We start from the raw sequence: 23,460 nt of genomic DNA on the forward strand, positions 1-23,460 counted from the left end.
TCCTTTTGGCTCGGCAGGTGTTGAAAATCTCAGCTTCACCTCAGTCATTGACATTTAGTTCACTGGTCCAACCCACCTTTGAATGACTGTTTAGGAATCGGCCCCATGCAACCAAGCCATTTGGGATACATGCTGCAGACTGTCTCAAGGATCTGGATCTCTCGGGCATCAAAATACACAGCCAGGGATTGAACACCTTGACATCTTCAGAGGCCCAAAGTGATTTTAAGCTTGACACAGTACAAGAAAACTTGTACTCCAGATTTTGTTTTTACAACTTTGTTTTCATCCATTTTACATACATACCACAGATGTATCATTGTTTATACAGATGGATCCCAGCAAGGGAATGCTCTCTGTTCTGCTGTTTTCCTCAATAGGGTTTTTAAAGTACATCTTCCCAAATAATTTACAAATTATGATGCGGAATTATATGGCATTCTGATGGCACTGGAGAGGGTTCACAGACATCACCGTACAAGGTTCCTTACCTGTTCCAACTTTCTTAGTGCACTGCAAGCACTTCACCAAATGCATCCAGTAGACCCACTGATTCAGCTCATCCATATCTCCTTACAGTGGCTCCAACACCATGGCAAGGAGTTGATCTTTTGCTGGGTACCTGGCCACATTGGGATACAGGGCAATGCCATGGCCGACAAAGCCGCCAAGGAAGCATATTGGCATAGTGCTGTCCATCAATATCCCATGCCATTGCATGCCATCATCTCATTTTTTCACAGATGCATCATGTGTTAGTGTGAGACTGACTGTTGCAGGTGACGCAACAAACTGTGATTGCTGAAATCGACCACACAAGCTTGGCGGACTTCATGTCAGCCTCGCCGCTGGAAGGAGTTTTTGCTTACCAGACTGCACATCAGGCATAGCCCTTCGACAATCTGTGAAGTTTTTGGTGTGCCACTTTCAGTTCAGCATAATTGTAGCTACGAGTTTTCTGTATACTGATCTTAGGGCAGCCCTCAGTCTCGCTGGAGATCTGCCCACCATCCTCGCAGATACCAATTCCGGTGTTATAAGGGTGGTGAAATTTTGTGAATTGTCAGGCCCCATCCCTAAATTGGTGGGGATAGCCTTTGTCCCCACCCATGAGATATGCATGCTGACTTTTCATCACGGTGCTGATGACCATGATGTCGAGTGACCCCTCAACCCAAATGATGATAATAATAATGATAATGATGATGATAATAATAATAATAATAATAATAATAATAATAATAATAATAATAATAATGTTCATACATGCTACAGACTGTCTCCAAGGATCTGGATCTCTCGGGCATCAAAATACACAGCCAGGGATTGAACACCTTGACATCTTCAGAGGCCCAAAGTGATTTTAAGCTTGACACAGTACAAGAAAACTTGTACTCCAGATGTGATCCTTCCCATTGGTAGCCTGATAGCTTTTGTGTGGTGAGCGTTGTTGTTCGATGTTTATTTTTGCCATGGAGCAGTTTACAACAGAGCAACATATCCAACTGATAAAAAGTTACTACAAAACAGTGCAAGTCCCATGCCAACCATTCATGAATTGATGTGACACTCAGAAGTAATGCTGGTGCAACCAAATCATCAGTTCAGAAGTTGATCTAGAAGTTTGAGACCACGAATTCTATTTCAAATGTTAAGAATAAAGGACGACCAGTTCCCTTCGAAAACAATAAAACATTGCTGTAGTGTGTGACAGTGTGACCATAAGCCTCAGAAAATTGGTTAGCTGATGAGCCCAGAAATTAAATTTATCACAAAGTTCACTGCATGAAATCCTTTCAAAAGGTCTGAAACTGTATGAGCACAAGATTCAACTTACACAAGAGTTGAAACCTGCAGATAATGGAAAGAGATATCAGTTTGTTCAATGGTAGCTCATGTCACCGTGAATGACGATCGTTACAAAAACATGCTTATGTTTGGTTTTTCCCACTTATTGATGAAAATGATGGTTTTAGTTTCAGTAAGATTGTGCAACATGTCACACATCTCATGAAGCAATTGCTCTCCTGAATGAAAAAATTCCTCAAAAAATTATCACTTTGTGTGGCAACCAGGAATGGCCTGCCAGATCACATGATCTTATGCCTTTTTTTTTTTTTTTTTTTTTTTTTTTTTTTTTTTTTTTTTTTTTTTTTTTTTTTTTTTTTTTTTGGGATTTGTGAAATCAAAAGTGTAAGTGAACGAAGCACAAACAATACACCAATTGAAGGATGAAATAAAAAGGGTTATTAACGGCATAGTACCAGATGTTTGTGAATGTGTCATCGAGAACTTCAGTGAACGCAGTGCTTGTTGCCGTACGGTGTTGAGTGGTCATATAAAGGATACAGTTCTTCATAAATAACTGGAAGAAGTTACTTAATGTGTTAAAAAAAAAAAAATTATTGATGTCCTGCACGATTGCCATTTGCTCCGACATTTTCCATTTCAATTTTTTTTTTCCAGGGTGAAATTAACGACATTGGTATATTAACAAAAATATTCTTTCTGAATGTTTTCTAGTTTTTCTTTTCTCAACTCATGAATAATCTTGTTGGATTTAATTACATGAAGATATAATTAGTATACCTGTATGCTGCTGAGATGTGTACCATTATATGCAGTAGTAATCTCCCTACAAAAAATATGAAGTTGGTAACTGTGAATTCTTTGAGACATAAGTTTTGTGTACCTCATTTAAAATTGAGATGTTGATTCATTACGTATCTCCAATCTCACTGCTCTGTTAAATAAAAAATGAAAATTTTAAAATCATGTCTCTCCTTCCCGACCCCCTCCAATGAAAATATTTTTATGGACTCTTGTGGGACAGAAGTGTAATGAGATTATTAAAATAACTATGAGAAAATAATCATGCATCCAAGAAACAGTCTGATATAGTAAATTCTGTATCTAGTGTCTGCAATATTTGTAAGTTATTTTCATCTCCTTTCAGGTTGCTGGTAGAAAAGGATTCCCTCATGTCATTTATGCACGAATTTGGCGATGGCCAGATTTGCACAAGAATGAGCTGAAACATGTGAAGTTCTGCCAGTTTGCGTTTGACCTGAAGTGTGATTCCGTCTGTGTTAATCCATACCACTATGAGAGAGTTGTTTCTCCGGGAATAGGTTTGTTTCTTCCTTAAAAGTAATAATTCAGTGTCACTTGATGTTTTCATGGAACAGGAGTTTTGCCTGCTTGAGTATAGACAAGGAAATAGAATTGATTAATTTTAAAGTTAACTTTCCCAAAATTAATGCTAATGTTATGGAAAATGTTGTCCATACAGCTTGTTTCCATTTTTGTGGCCTTCGTATTTGTTTTATATTTCCATTACAGATTGGTTTTATATTTCCATTACAGATTGGTTTTTGTTTGTAATGTGTATTTGTATATAAAGTTCACCAGAATACACTATTTATACTGGTTATAGTCTAGGTATGTCACTAATTTAATTTGTAGCATTGCATAATGTGCCATGTAAGGTGAAGATTATATATTAAAAAGTACAATATTTCATCTATTTTTCTCTAATTATCTTAAATGTTTTTTTATTGTATACAAAATGTGTAACCGGCATGCCTTACTTGGACTCAAACCCGGATAATTACCGCTCATAGACAGTTCGCTCCAGAACACCTCATGAATCTACTGAAAACCCCAACCTGCTACAGATCCCATGCAACACCAATTACTTCCAGAGCTACATTAACCTAACCTAACCTCTGTATAACACAATATGTATTCAAGGGAAAGCATGACGTATATTGTACAGTTTACAGCCAAACAATGGAAAGTCCAGGATGAAATAAGAACAAGGACTCTGTGCTTTACAGTGTGAGACTAGTTGGTGAATCCTCTTGCAAATTGAAAGAGTTGTGGAAAAGTAAACACAGTTATTTTTCTGCTATATTTGACATAGCCTAGAAATCAGCACAAAGTTGCAGCATGCTCAGCTGTACATTATCTCACATCTGCAATAAGTCTACTGCATGAAACAAATATTCCTATTTGGTGTTGATACAGTAGCAGTCATTGTGGCAAGTTTCACTTTGTGTCAACATCCCTGTTGATTCTGGTAACTGTTCACAAGCTGTTGTAACGAGGATATAAAAGGGCTGAGTAAGTCTACAGGTGTAATATGGCAGCTAGTAGTTCCTGCCACTGACTGCATGGCAGAGTTGATTCCCATATAGTGTAGATTTTATAGAAAATTGACATTACTTGATTAATGATATAATTTTATTTATTAATTTATGGTTCTGTAATTTGTCGACTGTGAATGAAACTGCCATTGTTTCAGATCTTTCTGGACTTTCTCTGCAGTCAGGCCCTAGTCGGCTTGTGAAAGATGAATACTCAGCCGGTGTTGTAGCCACAGGCAGTGGAATGGAAGTTGATGGAGATGTAGGAGTTACACATAGTGTTCCCCAGACAATACAGCATCACCCGCCACCTACACAGTTTTCTCTTGCCATGCAGCCCCAGCAACCAGGTAATACTGCTGTTTCAGTCACAGCCTTTACCTGTATGTTTTCTTTGTGAGAACACTACAGGTTCTGGATGCTGGACTAAATTGGTAAGTGTTCATTAATGTTAGGTATACAGGGTGTTACATAAAGGTACGGCCACACTTTCAGGAAACATTCCTCACACACAAATAAAGAAAAGATGTTATGTGGACATGTGTCCAGAAATGCTTAATTTCCATGTTAGAGCTCATTTTAGTTTCGTCAGTATGTACTGTACTTCCTCAATTCACCACCAGTTGGCCCAATTGAAGGAAGGTAATGTTGACTTCGGTCCTTGTGTTGACATGCAACTCATTGCTCTACAGTACTAGCATCAAGCACATCAGTACGTAGCATCAACAGGTTAGTATTCATCACGAACGTGGTTTTGCAGTCAGTGCGATGTTTACAAATGCGGAGTTGGCAGATGCCCATTTGATGTATGGATTAGCACGGGGCAATAGCCGTGTCGCGGTACATTTGTATCCAGACAGATTTCCAGAACGAAGGTGTCCCGACAGGAAGACGTTCGAAGCAATTGATCGGCGTCTTAGGGAGCACGGAACATTCCAGCCTATGACTCGCGACTGGGGAATACCTAGAACGACGAGGACACCTGCAATGGACGAGGCAATTCTTCGTGCAGTTGATGATAACCCTAATGTCAGCGTCAGAGAAGTTGCTGCAGTACAAGGTAATGTTGACCACGTCCGTACCATGTACAGCGTGTGCAGGCACTATCAGCAGCTGATTGGCCTCCACGGGTACGCTTCTGTGAATGGTTCATTGGTTCATCCAACAATGTGTCAATCCTCCTTTCAGTGCAAATGTTCTCTTTACGGATGAGGCTTCATTCCATCGTGATCAAATTGTAAATTTTCACAATCAACATGTGTGGGCTGACGAGAATCAGCAAGCAATTGTGCAATCACGTCATCAACACAGATTTTCTGTGAGCGTTTGGGCAGGCATTGTTGGTGATGTCTTGATTGGGCCCCATGTTCTTCCACCTACGCTCAATGGAGCATATTATCATGATTTCATACGGGATACTCTACCTGTGCTGCTAGGACATGTGCGTTTCCAAGTATGACACAACATGTGGTTCATGCACGATGGAGCTCCTGCACATTTCAGTCGAAGTGTTCGTATGCTTCTCAACAACAGATTCGGTGACCGATGGATTGGTAGAGGCGGACCAATTCCATGGCCTCCACGCTGCCCTGACCTCAACCCTCTTGACTTTCATTTGTGGGGGCATTTGAAAGCTCTTGTCTAAGCAACCCCGGTACCAAATGTAGAGACTCCTCGTGCTCGTATTGTGGATGGCTGTGTTACAATGCACCATTCTCCAGGGCTGCATCTGCGCATCAGGGATTCCATGCCACAGAGGGTGGATGCATGTATCCTCACTAACGGAGGACATTTTGAACATTTCCTGTAACAAAGTGTTTGAAGTCACGCTGGTACGTTCCGTTTCTGTGTGTTTCCATTCCATGATTAATGTGATTTGAAGAGAAGTAATAAAATGAGCTCTAACATGGAAAGTAAGCATTTCCGGACACATGTCCACATACCATATTTTCTTTCTTTGTGTGTGAGAAATGTTTCCTGAAAGTTTGGCCGTACCTTTTTGTAACACCTTGTATATTTTGAACAGTACTATTTGTTAATAAAGTCATCATATGCAAAACTAGAACGGATGACTGGCACGAATCTTAAGTCTCTCTTCCTTGCTAAATCCTTTAGTTAATCTCTGTGCATGACCAAGCAGGTGGCCATCTGCAATAATCATTGTGCAGTGCAGTGTCCATTGTCTTGTTTCAGTAAGACCATTTGCCAAAATTTCATTTTTGTCTCCATTTTGATTTCCTCTAACTTTTTGTTTCATTTTGCCTTATTTTTATTATTGGTAAGTTATCTGACATCTTTTCTTAAGCCTGATGCTGCCCAGGTAGATTACAGCTGTAATATCTTACTAAGTTATGCAGCAGTTCATGAGAATAATGTGATACGGTACTCACTATCGTAATATTGTTACTGGTACTGACATTGATTTTTCAATCGCAAATAGAGAGCATTTGAGGTGGCAGAGTCACAAATTACTCTTGAAGTAACTTTAGTTTTCATATAGCAATTATTAATTGTACTCTCGTGCATTCGAAATAACTTTCAGCTGATTTACACAGCTGTTAACACATATTGTATGAATTTGTACAAATGAACTTTCATTGTGGGTATCTCAAGAAGACTAAATGACTTACAGATATTTTATAGAACATATTTTTATAATTCTGTTGTTGGCTGTACTTCATTGGAAAATCTTGATGCTGCCTATTCAGAGGTGCCCCTCAACATCCATCTAGTGTTGGAAGCTCTGTGAAATACTTGCATCTATTGGTGAGCTCCAAATGCTACATGCTGCGCAAGGAGTAGGTCAAATGGATAACAAAACAACACACACAAATATTTTTACTAACTGATAATATCTTAAAAAGAGCTGGCCTTGTGCAGTGTTTGAATGTTCCCATTTAACCTATCATTGATAGACTACACGATTACTCATTTATATATCATGACAAGAGTACAGAAAACTTCATATCTCTTGTTCTTAAGGGAAAGATCCTGAATTTAACCATGCAAAATTCTATAAACTCACGTATGCTGCTCCCTATAAGTGAGTAAGCATGTTACTAGGTGTATTCCTTAAGTAGTGCAATTAAGTAGTATAATAGAAATTAAACTTTTTTTCATTTCAACATAATTCATATTTGTATTTCCTCTTTAAAAATCCTTGTTATTTTGATTTGCTTATTAAAAACAACAAGTTGAAATTACATCAGGTAAGTATATACTTCTTGTATCATAATTTATCATTATTATTGTTTTTTGTGTTTTTTAAGTCCAGTAATCATATATGTCTAAAAAGACTCTGTTAATTACATCAGTTCTCATAATATAACAATATTTCTGTACATTGAAACCATTTTTTGCAAAACACACACACACACACACACACACACACACACACACACACACACACACACACACACGGGGATTCTTATTAACATTTAAAAACCTCCAAAGTAACGTATTTGATGCTGAGACAAATAATTTAACATGAAGACACATGAGGCCGCAAATGTCAGAAAATACCCCAAAAGTGGATGACATGCTGAGCACGTGATATTGCCAGATGACATATGTCACCACACATGAAGCAGTTGAGCCTATCGGTCTGTCACACCTGATTATCCCAACCCAAGTGAAGTATTCATGTCTGTGTGGCTCCAGAGCGCATGGGGCTTGGGGTTTGGTAAGTCTTGCATCTGGAAGGCAGTATCTTTTTCATTGCATTAGACAGTTATGGGTTTATGTACATTGAGGTAAGATTTATTATTTAATTTGCTAGTCCCTTTGTCTCATCTGGCTTATTGCAAAGTACAGTACAACAAACAACTACTGTATTGCATCAGAAGTAAATGGGTATGAGCATCCAAATTTCGTTGTTACCAGTAAATGAGCCACTTTTCTTTACTAAATAATATGTGTAAACAAAAAAGATAGGGACTAAAGGGAAAAAACACGAAGTAAGAACAGCTTTTGTTTGTTGCATTGAGGGCAGTAATTTTGTAATTTTTACATTTACAACTGATCACATTTACAAAAGGTGTTCAAAATTTTGCGCTGTTGTGTGGCAATGCGTAGCACTGCTCCCTCCTGTTTAGTGTAGGATTGAAAAGCCCAACCACTGCTCTTGCGACAAGCTACGTCATCTGGTGACATTACATGTTCAACATTTGTCATCTTCTTCACCTCTCTGTGTTCATGTCTTCCTCCCCTATCTGTCCACCTAATCATATGACTTCTATCTCTATACTTCTTCCTACTGATTCCATCTCTTCATCGCCATTTACCCCTCTCTTTGTCCATTTAGTCCATCCGCTCTGTCTGACCATATCCTCCTCCCCCTCTCCCTGAGCATATCCTCGTCCCCCTCTCTCTGACAACATGCCTGTCATGCAGGGCAGGCTACACATCAAGGCCTCAAAACTAATTTATTTGCCCTTGATGTACAGGCTCCCTGTAAAGCGTGTTGACAAAGTAGGCCAATACTAGTCTAGCAAGACATGTCTGTCGTGCAGGGAAGCCTCCAGTTCATGTTCTTGAAAACTGTTTTTTTATCCCCCCCCCCCCCTCCCCCCTCCCCCCGGGTTCGGGGGTTAGAATAGGCCTGCGGTACTCCTGCCTGTCGTAAGAGGCGACTAAAAGGAGTCTCAAACGTTTCGGTCTTATGTGATGGTCCCCTCTCGGGTTTGACCTCTATCTTTCTGAATTCTTCCAAAGAGCGAGCCAAATGGGGAAGGGCGCCTTACATGGTGCACTGTATCCGTTGTACAATGAGACCTTTAGCCGGCTTTCTCATCGTCTCAATGCTCCCCGTTCGTTTTCCACCTCTTGGGGGAGGATACGTTCCTGGGTGCAATTACAACTATGCACCGTGTAGTGTTGCTTTTTGCTGAGACGATGACCTTGGACATTTCAGCATCTAAGATCCAACACTGTAGCCCGTCCGTTGTGGTGGGGCTGCCATGTACCTTGTTGGTTGTAGCCCCCTGACAACACAGGGATCGCTCTATTGATGCCTGCGCCGTTAATTCCCCACATATGCCATGGAGTAGATGCCCATCCTCCTGGGGTATCAGGACTCCCAGCAATGGCCATCCTGCCAGGTGGCCCTTGCTGAGGCTGGGTGGCGCCCGTGGGGAGGGCCCTTAGTCGGAGTAGGTGGCATCAGGGCGGATGACCCGCAATGAAGCGTGGTACATCATCTCTCGCTGGTGGCCAGGTGCCAGCAGTCTCTAAGCATTCTCGGGCTCAATTTAATGCTCAGAAGTATGATCCGAAAACGTTCCCCTCTCTGGCCACACCGTGGGAGGAGCGTATGTCTCAGGATGGCAGTCACAGTTATTCGCCCCGATTCTTAGTTTTTATGAGAGCTGATGGGGAGTCTTTTCTATCCACAAAGCCTCAGTTCTTCATTGAGCATTTAGAGGACAAGTTTGGGGAGGTGGAGGGCTTGTTCAAAATGCGCTCTGGGTCACTACTGATACAAACGACATCCTCTGCCCAGTCACGACGGTTACTTGCTTGTGACAAGTTGGGGGATGTTGCCGTTACGATCACACCCCATAAGAGTTTAAATATGGTCCAGGGAGTTATTTACCATAGGCACCTTCTTTTGCAGTCTGATGACGAGCTGCGCGCCAATTTAGAGCGCCGAGGTGCACATTTCATCCAGCGCGTTCATTGGGGTCCGAAGGATAATCAGATTGCTACAGGTGCCTTCATCTTGGCCTTCAAGGGTGATACATTACTGGAGAAGGTCAAGGTGATGGTCTACCGATGTGACGTCAAGCCCTATATCGCTTCTCCGATGCGGTGCTTTAAGTGCTGGAAGTTCGGCCATATGTCTTCCTGCTGCTCTTTCAGCCTCACATGTCGAGATTGCGGACGCCCATCACATCCCAATACTCCATGTGCCCCACCTCCCATCTGTGTCAACTGCGAAGAACATCATTCACCTTGCTCGCCAGACTGCAGAATCTTCCAGAAAGAGTGCAAAAACATGGAATATAAGACCCTGGACTGACTGAACTATACTGAGGCCAAAAGGAAATATGACTGACTACGTCCTGTGAGAATGACATCTTCCTACGCTGCTGCTACAACAACTGTGCTAGCCCCATCAGTTTCGAGAATTCTGGCCGGATCGATGAGCAGTACAACTCCTCCTGCCCCCTCGCCCATGGGGGGCTCTATCCACCCGGTTGCTCCTGCACCACCTACCTGAGGAGCAACACCCTCCCACCCATCGGGGATGTCCGTCCCCTGCTTCTCAGCCGGAGAAGCGTTCCACTTCTTCAGCTACTCTTGCTCGTAAGGGGTCCCTTGGGTCCCTCCCTTCTCAGGCTTCCACCCGTGGGAAGGATGACGCCAGACAGTGGCATAAGTTCCCACCAGTGGCTGGTCATAGGGCTTCGCGATCCTCCTCCGTTCCGGAGACTGAAACCCTCCCAGCCAGTGAAACCCAAGGTTCAGCGAGAGAAGCTCAAGAGAAAGACCTCTAAGGCAAAAGAACTTGCGGTGGTACTGACCCCACCACACCCTTCGAGCTCTGTGTCTGCGTCTGAGGATGAGGTTGTGATCCTGCCATCCACTGAGGACCTCGATCTCGCCGGTCCCTCAGACACCATGGATAGCACTAGCACAGGTGCTCAGTCGGAGGCAGCACGTGACCCGGCGGCGTAATCTGCCTTCCCAGTCCCTTCACGCCTTTCTCAGCCATGGACAATATCATCCTCCAGTGGAACTGCAGCGGTTTCTTCTAACATCTAGCTGAGCTCCGACAACTTATCAGCCTTCACCCTTTCTTCTGCTTTGCTCTTCAGGAAACTTGGTTTCCAACAATGCGAATCCCCACCCTCCGTGGCTATCGGGGTTATTATAAGAACCGGGCAGCTTATGAAAGGGTGTCTGGTGGCGTCTGCATCTATGTCTTTCACTCTCTTTACAGCGAATCTGTCCCTCTACAAACACCTTTAGAGGCTGTCGCTGTTTGGGGTGGATGCCACAGGCTGTTACCATCTGCAGTCTTTACCTTCCACCGGATGGTGATGTCGCGCAGCATGTCCTGGCTGCGCTGACAGCCCAATTGCCGCCACCTTTCTTGTTACTGGACGACTTCAACACCCATAACCCTCTTTGGGGTGGGTCAGTGGCAACAGGTCGAGGTGCCACCATTGAGCATGTATTGGCACAGCTCGATCTTTCCGTTTTAAATGATGGTGCCTTCACACATTTCAGTGTGGGGCATGGCACGTACTCCGCCATCGACCTTTTGATCTGCAGCCCTAGCCTCTTACCTTCTGTCCAATGGAGTGTGCATGACGACCTGTGTGGTAGTGACCACTTTCCGATCTTTCCATCACTGCCACAGCTTCACTCTTCTGGGCGCCCTAGCAGATGGGCTATGAATAAGGCTGACTGGGACTTGTTCTCCTCCATTGCCGCTATTGATCCTCTCTCTAATGACGCCATTGATGCGGTGGTTCACTCGGTCACCACCGGCATCGTTACTGCCGCGGAATCTGCCATTTCCCGTTCTTCTGGGTCCCCTCGGTGGAGGACTGTGCCTTGGTGGTCGCCTGCGATCGCTGAGGCGATTAAATATCGCCAGCGGGTGCTCCAGCGTCACAAGCAGCATCCATCTTTAGAAACCCTCGTCGCCTTTAAACGGCTCTGTGCACGGGCCCGTCGCATCATTCGCCAACACAAGCAGGAGTGCTGGGAGCGGTATGTGTCCACCATTGGCCTCCATGTCTCTCCATCGCAGGTCTGGGCCAAGATTCGACGCCTCTATGGCAATCGGACCCCAGTCAGCGTCCCTGCTCTCTCACTGAATGGAGCAGTTTGTACTGACTCCGATGTAATTGCCAACCGCTTGGCAGAGCATATTGCTCTGATTTCCGCTTCTGCGAATTACCCACTGGCCTTCCGCTCCATGGATGGAACGTCGGAGCCTTTCATTTCGCACACACCATCCTGACTCCTACAATGTTCCATTCAGTGAGTGGGAATTTCACAGTGCCCTAGCTGCTTGCCCTGATACCGCTCCTGGGCCAGATCGCATCCACTGTCAGATGCTGAAACACCTTTCAGTGGACTGCCAGCGACGCCTCCTCGACCTTTACAACCGTCTCTGGGTCGAGGGTGAGTTTCCGTCACAATGGCAGGAAAGCATTGTCATCCCCGTTTTGAAACCTGGCAAGAACCCTTTGGAGGTGGACAGCTACCACCCCATTAGCCTCACCAACGTTCTTTGCAAGTTGCTCGAACGGATGGTGAGCCGGCGATTGAGTTGGGTACTCGAGTCTCGGGGCCTCCTGGCCAGGGTGGGTTCCGTAAAGGCCGCTCTGCCGCCGACAATCTGGTGAGCCTGGAGTCCGCCATCTGTACGGCCTTTGCCCGTCGTCAGCACCTCATTGCTGTCTTTTTTGACATGCGGAAGATGTACGATATGACATGGTGCCATCACATCCTCTCTACACTTCATGATTGGGGTCTTTGAGGTCCGCTGCCGATTTTCATATGCAATTTTCTGTCGCATCGTACCTTCCGCGTGCAAGTCCTGGCCTCCCATAGTTCCTCCCAAGTTCAGGAGAATGGGGTACCACAGGGATCAGTCTTAAGTGTCTGCCAGTTTTTAATTGCAATTAATGGGTTCGCTGCGGTGGTGGGAATGTCTGTCTCCGCTTCCTTGTATGCTGACGACTTCTGCCTCTACTATAGCTCCATTGGCATTGCTGCTGCTGAACGTCAGCTGCAGGGCGCTATCCGCGAGGCGCAGTCTTGGGCTGTAGTGCATGGCTTCCAGTTTTCGGCTGCCAAGACCTGCGTTACGCATTTCTGCCAGCGACACACTGTTCACCCAGAGCCGCGGCTTTATCTTAATGGCAAACTTCTTGCTGTGGTGGAGTCACATAGGTTTTTGGGTGTGGTTTTTGATGCCCGGTTGACTTGGCTGCCTCATATTCGGCAGCTTAAACAGGCGTGTTGGCGGCATCTAAATGCTCTGCTATGCTTGACACGAGCTGGGGCGCCGACCGATCTACCCTCTTACGGCTCTACCAGGCGTTAATCCAGTCCCGTCTGGATTATGGGAGCCTGGCTTATGGTTCAGCATCCCCTTCGGCGTTGTGGGTGCTGGGCCCAATCCTTCACAGCAGGATACGCCTTGCCACTGGTGCTTTCCGGACCAGCCCTGTAAACAGCTTACTTGTGGAGGCAGGTGTCCCTCCACTGCAGATACGGCGCCAACACTTACTGGCCGCTTATGCTGTGCATGTTTGTAGCTTGCCCGGGCATCCTAATTATTGTCTCCTGTTCCCGCTGTTAGTTGTCCATCTCCCAGAACGTCGGCCCTGGTCGGGTTGTACGATCGCCATCTGCGTCAGAGAGCTTCTCTCCGGGCTTGGGGTTTTCCCTCTTCCACCTCCTTTCCGGGCCCCTCTGCGTACACCCCCGTGGTGTGTGCCTCGCCCTTGCGTTTGGCTCGAATTGGCACAGGGCCCGAAGGACTCAGTCCCTCTGGAGGCCTTCCGCCGCCACTTTTATTCCATCCTAGCCACGTATCAGGACTCTGGCATGTTTTACACTGACGGTTCGCTGGTTGCTAGTCGTGTCGGTTATGCTCTAACTCTAGGGGACCATTACGAACAACGATCCTTGCTGGCTGGTTGCAGTGTTTTCACTTCTGAGCTGGTCACCATCTTTCGTGCCCTAGAGTATATCCGCTCCTGCTCAGGTGAGTCCTTCGTTATCTGTAGCAACTCCCTGAGCAGTTTACGAGCTATCGACCAGCGTTTCCCTCGCTCTCATCTGGTGATGGCTGTCAGGAGTCCCTCCATGCTTTTGCCCGTTGTGGCCACTCTGTGGTCTTTGTGTGACCCCAGGCCATGTTGGGATACCTGGCAATGAAAATGTTGACCGCCTGGCAAAAGAGGCCACGAGTAAACCATCTCTGGACATTGGCCCCCCGGAGACTGATTTGTAAGCCTTCTTACGCCACAAAGTTTTTGCGCTATGGGACGCTGAATGGCGCAATCTGACCACACCCAATAAACTCCATGCTATTAAGGAGACGACGACTGTGTGGCAGTCATCCATGCAAGCCACTTGCAAGGACTCAGTTGTCCTTTGTCGGCTCCGCATTGGCCACACCCGGCTGACGCACAGTTATTTACTGCGTCAGGAGGACCCTCCTCTGTTGCTGCGGGGCAGCTTTGACAGTGGCCCACATTTTGTTGGCCTGTCCCCTTTTAGCTGTGGTCAGGCAGACATTTGCGCTGCCTGATATGCTCCCTGCCCTTTTAACAGATGACTCTGCCATGACAGGCTTAGTTTTGCGTTTTATTCGGGCAGGGGGCTTTTAACACTTAATTTAAGTGTTTGTCCTTTTTTGTGTTGAGTCTGGCATTTAGCCTACGGTTTTAGACTGTGTTTTTAATGTGTTTCTCAATGGTTGGCTTTTCTTTTTTTTGTCTCTGTGGTCGGCCAACCACTGTCACACTCTGTGTGATTTTTATTTCCTCTTGTCTGGTCTTTGTCTCCGTCCTCTTGTCCTCTGTCGTCTTTGTCATTGTTTCTTTTTATTCTGTGTGGGTTTTTGCCATTTTGGAACAAGGGACCGATGACCATAGCAGTCTGGTCCCTTTAATCCCCCAAACCAACCAACCAACCAACCTACCTACCTTTACCCCTGACCATGATGTGTTGGCTGCCCTGCAAAGCAGGCCACAAAGGTAGATTGATCTTGCTCCAACTTAACACACCTGTCATGTAGGACAGCCTGTATGCTAAGGACTTGGGAAAAAACATGTTTTTGCCTGTATTCCCACTCCTTTTGGAGCTACAAAGTTCTAAACCCCACAACACACACACACACACACACACACACACACACACACACACACACACACACACACACCAGCTGACAAACCCTACATTGCTGGATATTCATTTTGCCAATTTTCTATTAGAAACGAAATCAAAAAACGAACTCTGTTTGTAGCTTAAGGTAGAAAAAAATGTATTTCCATGTATTCACAAAAACACCATTGAAATTATGAGGCTGTCATACAGAGAAATGTGCATAATGTACAAATGCATAATTGCAGCTGCATCATGTGTCTACAAATCGATTTTGTAAACATCTCTGTGGCAATGTCTCTTCATTGCTCTATACACAGCTATTGTCTTTACCTACAGCCATTTGCACTTCACAGTTGAAATCTGTGAAAAGTACTGCCAGGTGTCACGGATTTCCTGAAGATGACAGTAGGAGTGTCTCAGTAGTAAAGAATAAATAGATTACAGCTTCATGCACACTGCAGCATTTTTTCATGTATCTTGGTGTTTATGATGTCACATCTTCTGAACTGTGATAGATAGATGGTTCTTATTGCCACAATGAGGGTTGTCTGACGGTAAGGGATATATGTACCAAGTTTGGTTGAAATCAGCTCAGTGGTTTAGAAGGAGATGGGGAAAACACACACACACACACACACATGTGCACCCCTTCCTAGACACACCTACACACATAAATATACATTTTTATAATATGTGTAGAAGTAAGGGATTTGAAAATAAAAGAGAAAAATGTAAATTTTGTTTTGGTGCTGGCATATTAAAACACTTTGTATGGAAGTTACTTAAGTGTTGATACCTCTCAGGCTCTCCTGTGATAACAGGTTAAGTGTACAGGTGAAAGAAGTGACCTTGCAGTGGAACTGTTGAATCTGAAAAGTGGGACAGAATGGTACCCATGGTAGGCAAGAAAGAAGGAATATGTAAGGCTAAATGTGTTAAAACCGGAGGAGGAAGAAAGACAGACACGCATACCACCCCTTACCCCAATAAACCTTCTCAAGGGGGTACTTCCACGGTAGGCCAGAGGATGAAGATCTTCATCAGTCCTCCACAATGGACACCATCAGCTTAACTTCCACAGGCCACATGAAATGACACTAACAAGCTATCATTGTATGCATATGGAGAGTGTAGCACCCAAAGCAGTAACTTATATCCTACATGTCAACTAAGCTACAAGGAGGATAGATTAGCTATTAACATTTTATACTTCATCTTAGTGTTATTATTTAAGTCGGGGTCATATAACTTGGCTACCTAAAGTGTAAATTAATCTGCCCTATAAAAGTTGTACAAACCCAACCATTATCTATAATTATAATTGCCATCCAGTAGAAAATTATATAAACCCTCACGTGATTCTGTCATTTATTAAATTAAATCCATTATAAAATATCCTACCATATGTTCCATAAGATCTTCGCTTATATTGTGTACTTGGACAGATAAAAACATTAATTTAGATAATAACCTTAATCTAAACTTGTTAGTGGATTGATGTCATTAAATTGTAATGGAAGAGTTGGAGGATGTTCTGTTTCCTCAAGTATTTGAGTTACTATTAGCATCACCATTACTTGTGAACTCTCCTGTTTCAGCAAATTCCAAGCAGAAACTGATCAACCTCTTTAGCAGAAAAACAATATAGCTTGTGTGCACAAGGTACAAAGACAACAGTAATTACAACTATATTAGGGAGCAGCAAAAGTGAGGGCTGGAGGGGCAAGCGTAGATGGCATCACTTGTATCTTTTCTATATGCTTTGTCCTTGCCACACACCTGTATCATCCCATGTCGATAACTCTTGTCCTGCACATGTTGAACTGAACCCAGCAAACTGTGTGATCTGGCAGTGCTTCCTGGCACATGTATGCTCAGTACATTACATGGCGCTCACTTGAAAGTGGTATGATAGGCAAAATTAGCAGACAGCACATTGATAACCAAAATTGGCAGACAGCACATTGAAATAATGATTTTTGAATCAGAAGCAGGCAGTGACTTATTTTAAAGTATTTATTATGGCTGTGAAACTGTATGTCAAGAAAGTGCTTAGAAAATACTGTTGTGCAACAGCAGTCCCCTCATATTAAGGTATTCTCGTATGTTGTAGAAGTTATATTAAGCCAGCTACAGTATTACTGTTCATATGTTAAATTTCTGTTACGATTATGTAAACATTTAAGCATTCCTTCATTTTGCGCATTAGGTTTAACCTAGATACCAGGCAGAAAACACGTGTTGTCTCCTCCCCAAAAGTAACATTGACAAATGTCACCACAGGCAGTGTGCACCAGGTAGTTGTTCTGCCTCTTGTTGACTTTTTTTTATTTTTTTGTGGGGAGAGGTGACGGGGTCAGAGGTAAGATGACAGGAAAGGGAGCAGAGAGAGGGAACAGTGTTCACAGCTGTGACATCATCAGTCGCTTCCTCAAGGACATGCTGCACATCTTTCATTTTGAATGTCCAATTTCTGGATGTGACCTTTCCCTTCACTAGAGCCCACAAATTTTCTCCAGGATTGTATTAGCAGTGGTAGGGCAACAGCCTCGCAACTTCATGGCCCATTTTTGCTGCTAAGCTGTCAAATTCATATTGATTATAAAGGTGCTTGTGGTGCCTGACTTCCTCAACATATCTGCTTTTGTATTGTGGCTGAAATAGAAATACTCCACTCTTTTAGCAACTGTACAATTTCTTCCTTCTTTGTACTTGGATTAGGATTAATGTTTAAATACAAAACTGCTCATTTCTTCATGATAATCAATGGATTTGCAGGATGTAAATATTAGCTTTGCTCTTATGATAAAACCGTATTCAAATGATGCCGGATGACAGACAATAAGTCTTGTTTCCTCTGCCAGTCGATACTTTCAACCCATCATTGACTTTCAAATCCTGCCAGATCTCCTTTGTGGTATGAGTTTGACTTAGCTAGGTCTCATTGAGATAAATAATAGGGCAATGATGGTTTTCTTTCCAGATGTTGTGCATGTTTTTTCAGAAAAGTAGTCCTGGCTGTTGCAGTATCAGATCTCTTCCATCAGAATGTGTCTTCCATCATTGCATTTTCTGTACCTAAATTCTAGCGATATCAAAATTCTTCCACTTGAATGGCGTCCCCTGTGAAAGCAATCTTGTCATTTAATATATCTGTGACCCTTTGCCTTGTAAGATACTTGCCAGTCATAAAATTCTAATACAGTGCAATGAACAACATCTTGTGGATAAAACTGCAATTCAGTGACAGTTATTCTTCCACTAATATCTTTTCTCGGAGATCGAAATTTCATTTTTTGACCATAGGTTTCCGTTGCCTATGCTTCTGAAAATATGCTGTGTGCAGTTCGTAGTGAAACACCACATGCCCTTGTTGTTGCAGTGGCAATACAATTTCGTCTCTTCTGGCATTGTCTTTAAGATCACAAAGGAATTCGTATACCTGGTATATAACAGTCTTTGTTTTGCTCTCTGCATCTTGAAACTCGCCCATCCTAATTTTCAAACAAAAAAATACTGCTCAGTGAAAATCAGTGTTCTCTTTGCAAACATACACTTCCATGTTGCACACACACAAACGAATGCTGGAAAGCAGGTAGCAACATGCCGTACCTGTAGCAGCATGAATGATGTACAGTATTGCCACAAGAATTCTGTTAATGATAGGTGTTTGTTTGTTAGCCATTGCTGCTTACAATGCCACCTGAACGGCATGCATGGCTGAGCGTAGTCGTGGAACAAGCTGGAATTGGTGAAAGGCTTCTCATTGGCACTTAGTAACACAGTAAAGATGAGGGATAGAAGAAGTGATCTGGCCCTCTCAGCCATAACTTTCGCTGCTCCATAGCATAAGTAGGTACTTTGGTACAGCACAGAAAGAACGCATTCCTTGTGCAGAGGACAAAAGATACTAAGACCACAGAAAGTATTGGTAGACTCTGCACTAGTCTCCACTCCTTTGTAGATTATTTATGAAATAGAGAGGCCTTTCAAATTTACGACAGAGGAATACACTGATGTGGTGTTTATTTCTGGTAAATGTGATGGTAATGTTATGGCTGCAGTTAACAAATATCGCGTATGTTATCCGACTCCAAATGCACCGACCCTCAGTGGAGTATTTCAAGTGTTACAGGAGACAGATTCTCCACCTAGCGTTCATAATCAGTACAAGTGCTCAATACGTGAAGGTGGTGATGAGGATATTATGGATGCTGTTCAACATAGCCTAGGTGCCAGTACATGACGTATCTCTCAATGATTAACATTTCATAATCTAAGGTGTGGCGTACACTGAGGTACAATAATTTATATCCTTACCATTAACAAAAGTGCATCATTTATATCCAGGAGATCCTGTGCTCACTTGGAGTTGTGCAATTGGTTAAATACTAATTGGCGGTTATGCAAGTACATTTTATTTACTGTTGAGGCACAGTTTACTCAAGATGGTAGAAATAATTCACATAATGAGCACATTAGTCTGAAGCAAACCCACATGCAACAGTGCAACATAATTTCCAGCAGTGATTTAGCATAAATACGTGTTAATTATCCTCCCAACCTTGTACAAAAACAAATCTCCTGTGCCTTATCTTTCCAGGCTCCCACCACCTCACAAAGTCCCACCGTCTGACCACAGAGGAGCATTCCCCTCATAACTTGGTACCACCTAGGATTGGAGGAACTGAATCATGTTCTCTGCCAGGGTTTCGACTACCTCTCGTCATGCCCTGAAATGAGAAATGTCCTGCCCACTATCCTTCCTCCCCTCCTACAGTGGTATTCCACTGTCCACCGAACCTACACAATATACTTGTCCATGCCTACACAACCCCTGCTCCCAGCCCCTTACCTCATGGCTCATACTCCTGTAATAGACCTAGATGTAAGACCTGTCCTATACATCCTCCCACCACCACCTACTCCAGTCCAATCACAAACATAACCTATCCCATCAAAGCCAGCGCTACCTGTGAAACCAGTCATGTAATCTACAAGCTAGGCTGCAACCACTGTGCTGCATTCTATGTGGACATGACAACCAACTAGCTGTCTGTCCGCATGAATGGCCACCGACAAACTGTGGCCAAGAAACAAGTGGACCACCCTGCTGCTGAGTACACTGGCAGACATGACATCCTTCATTACAATGACTGCTTCACAGCCTGTGCCATATGGATCCTTTCCACCAATACCAGCTTTTCTGAATTGCACACTTGGGAACTTTCCTTGCAATATGTCGTACGTTCCCATAACCCTCCTGACCTCAGCCTTCCTTAGTCATTGTCCTCTCCCATCCACCCCCTTCGCTGTTCCTATTCCAGCACTACACAGCCCTCATTCCTCCATCACATGCTGTCTTTTTACTTCTCTCCTTTCCCACTATCCCCCACCCTCTCTCCACCTCATCCCTCCCTCCGTCTAACCTCCCAACTGCACATAGCTGCCCTACCCTCTTTCCGCCTCATCCCTCTGTGCTCCCCAACAGCACGTCTGTCTGTCACACCTACCCTACTATCCCTCCCCCTCCCCACCCCAGCCTCCTCCTTACTCCCACCCAGTTGCCACTCCCACCATGCACCAGTGCTGCTACTTGCCGTGTTACCTCAGTTGCTTACGACTGCAGTCGTGCGTGTGTTAGTTGCGTTTGCATGAGTTTGTATGTATGTGTATTTGCCGTCTAATTCTGATGGAGACCTTACTGGCCGAAAGCTAATTTGTGACAGTCTTTTTGTTGTGACTATCTGTGACTCAGCATCTCTTCTATATGGTGAGTGGCAACTTTCTTTTCACAATATTGTTACATTCCACCCTGGATTTTCCATTGTTAAACTTCATAGTTTTATCTTCAAGCCTCTGTGAATTCAGGTTTTTCAGCTTTTCCAAGGTGCCCTTCTGTGGTTCATACAAAGCTGTCGCCTTTTCTGCTGGCCTTCATCATATATGTTCATTTCCTGTTATAGCCCTGTTTGGTATGTGTCCTTTGCACTTGGGCAATATTCTAGGACTGGCTGCCTGAGAGTTTTGCAAGCAATCTCCTTTATATATTTTCCCAAAGTCTGAGACTATTTGATCATTCCAGTTGTTAGTCCCACAAATTGTTGCCCTGAGATATTTGTATGCATTGCTTGATTTCATTTGTGACTCATTGAGTTTGTTACTGCATTTTGTGACTGCAGAATTTTATGTTTCTGAACCGTTAAACCAAATTGCCAATCTTTGCACTACTTTGAAATTTTATTAAGATGACTGGATGCTTGCGGAGCAGTGCTGTTGCATGCATTTTGCCTGTTGTGCTTGAGCCAGTTGCCCACTCTCCTGCCCTCACACACACCGTTAGGGCTGTACAAACATCTATACTAAAGCTTGGCTGTTTGACTGCCCACATGTCAGTTGTTTGCTCACCATGCCCACCTGTGCCTGCAGGTGCCTTCCTGCCCACATGTGGGCACTCAAGGCGAACAGCTTGTGTTGGAGGGTCCCACGAGTCACAAATGTTCTGCTAGATATGTCAGTCACTCTTGTACATTTGAGCCATAGTTCCTGTATATATTGATGCCCAGAGCTAACTCTTTTAAGAGTTCCTGCTTGAGGGATTACATAATTGTGCGTTTATTTATTTTAATGGACATAGAAATCTCTCTACTTATTTTGATTGTCCTTTGTACTTTAGTAAACTTTGCTGCTGCAACTGCCTCACAGTCACTGACACAAGTCTCAATATAGAGATCCTCAAAGAGTCCAGGTTTCTTGTTTCCATTGTGTATAATATATTTCCATCATGAGGGAGCTTCTGAACTATTTGTCCAAAGTACTTTTCAGAGAATGTGTTTAGTGTTGCTTCACAAGATGTCTGTTCACATCCACAATTTATAAAACTAATTTTCCCAGATGATAGCTGAACGATTAAAATGTCCTCCAATGATGGTAGTATGGGTGGAAAAGATATGCATTAGTGAGCTAATGTTCACTGAAAAGTTCTCAGTTACATCTGGGTGTGAGTCTGGTGTTCGATAGAAGGACCCAGTTACAAGTTTATCCCTGCGCTGGATACTGAGTCTTGCTCCAGCAATCTCGCCTGCAGCTACACTATCTGTTTTGGTAGAATTGAGTATTGCGTATACTTTGATGAATGTCGTACCTCCATTTCCCATTAGCCTATCCTTTCACTATACACATAGTTTAAACTCAAAAAACTGCAGTTAATGTCAAATTTTAGCCAACATTCTGTATGTAGGATTATGTGACGATCACTGCTTTTTAATAGTGCTACACACTTTGGAACTTTGTTTCAAATGCTTTGGCAGTTGATCACTAGTATTTTAATTTCTCTTCTCTAAGCTGCACTTCTTTGGATTTAATACATTGGATCTCCTACAGCTATCATTATTTGGAGAGCTACCTAATCTAATATACATTTGTGGCCCTGCACACCCCACACACAGTTAGTTTTCTGGGTAATAGCTATTGATGTGTGGTGCACTCCTGATCCATTAAGGGGTATCCTACAGTTTTCACATATAGATTGCTTGTCTAGGAAATCACAGCCTAACCTGTCCTAAAACCTTCAAAGTCTGTGGTTCAGGCCTTCCAAATCAGTCAAAATCAGGAAACAAAATCTGTTCTGGGGAAAGTTCTGCAGATTATGAGCTTCATTATCATTCTGTGAACATGACTGGTGTTCTTCACATTCACTGCCAGTTGCTAGAATGATTCAAATGTTACCTTGGAAGCCCAGTTGGCAGGTATCAATGTTTCCAATTTGTATGACAATCTGCAGCTGATTGCACCATATTCTCTCAACTGTCACCAGAATAGCCTCTTCAGGTATATGCACCACTGCACAAGGTGATTCTGCTTATCATTTGATGCAGTTTCTCTAATGGGTACCATTATTCACTTTACATTCTAACTGCCAACAATTAACACACCCCTACCAACTGCATCTACTTTCCATTGACGTAGGACACTGTAGACTTCCCAACAGGTAAAGGTGCCTCACTGGCTCAATTTCACTGGGATCAGCACCTCAAATTTGTTGGTAGAACAATGTGTGTAGTTCTCTGAATTCTCCCTGGTCCCTGCCTTCTCCATTTCAGGGTTTCTTTTTTTAATTTCAGCGTTATTTACTGCCAACTTGTTTCTCTTTTCGATTACTTACTTTCGATCTGTTTAACCACTTTTCAATTCTGTGTTGAAAATGAAACTATACCTATCATTTACAATGTATTTATTACACCATACACATCATGCTTATTTACATTATGCTAACTTGAAGAGAAAGGGAAAACATTTATATTATACTTGATAATTAAAGAAAAAAGCTATTCCAAGCAGTATGTTTTCAGCCAAATACTGTGGACAGTTTTTCAGATGGCAGCATTGTCATGATTTCTAGTCTTCTGAGAGACTGTGCCACCCACCTGTCAACACTTCACTGCAGTTAGAA

At 43.4% G+C, this 23,460-nt stretch overlaps 1 protein-coding gene across 3 annotated transcripts in view; it reads left to right on the forward strand.

The window, feature by feature from the left end:
• LOC126481087 (mothers against decapentaplegic homolog 4) overlaps window positions 1-23,460 on the forward strand; it is a 167,435-nt gene that overhangs the window by 27,298 nt on the left and 116,677 nt on the right. For all 3 annotated transcript variants that reach the window (XM_050104589.1, XM_050104588.1, XM_050104590.1), the window contains exons 4-5: window positions 2,957-3,131; window positions 4,307-4,498. In XM_050104589.1, coding sequence (XP_049960546.1) covers window positions 2,957-3,131; window positions 4,307-4,498 — 367 coding nt within the window. The remainder of the gene's footprint in view (window positions 1-2,956; window positions 3,132-4,306; window positions 4,499-23,460) is intronic.

This window comes from Schistocerca serialis, chromosome 5 (genome assembly GCF_023864345.2).
Source record: "Schistocerca serialis cubense isolate TAMUIC-IGC-003099 chromosome 5, iqSchSeri2.2, whole genome shotgun sequence".
In the NCBI taxonomy this organism is placed as follows: domain Eukaryota; kingdom Metazoa; phylum Arthropoda; class Insecta; order Orthoptera; family Acrididae; genus Schistocerca; species Schistocerca serialis.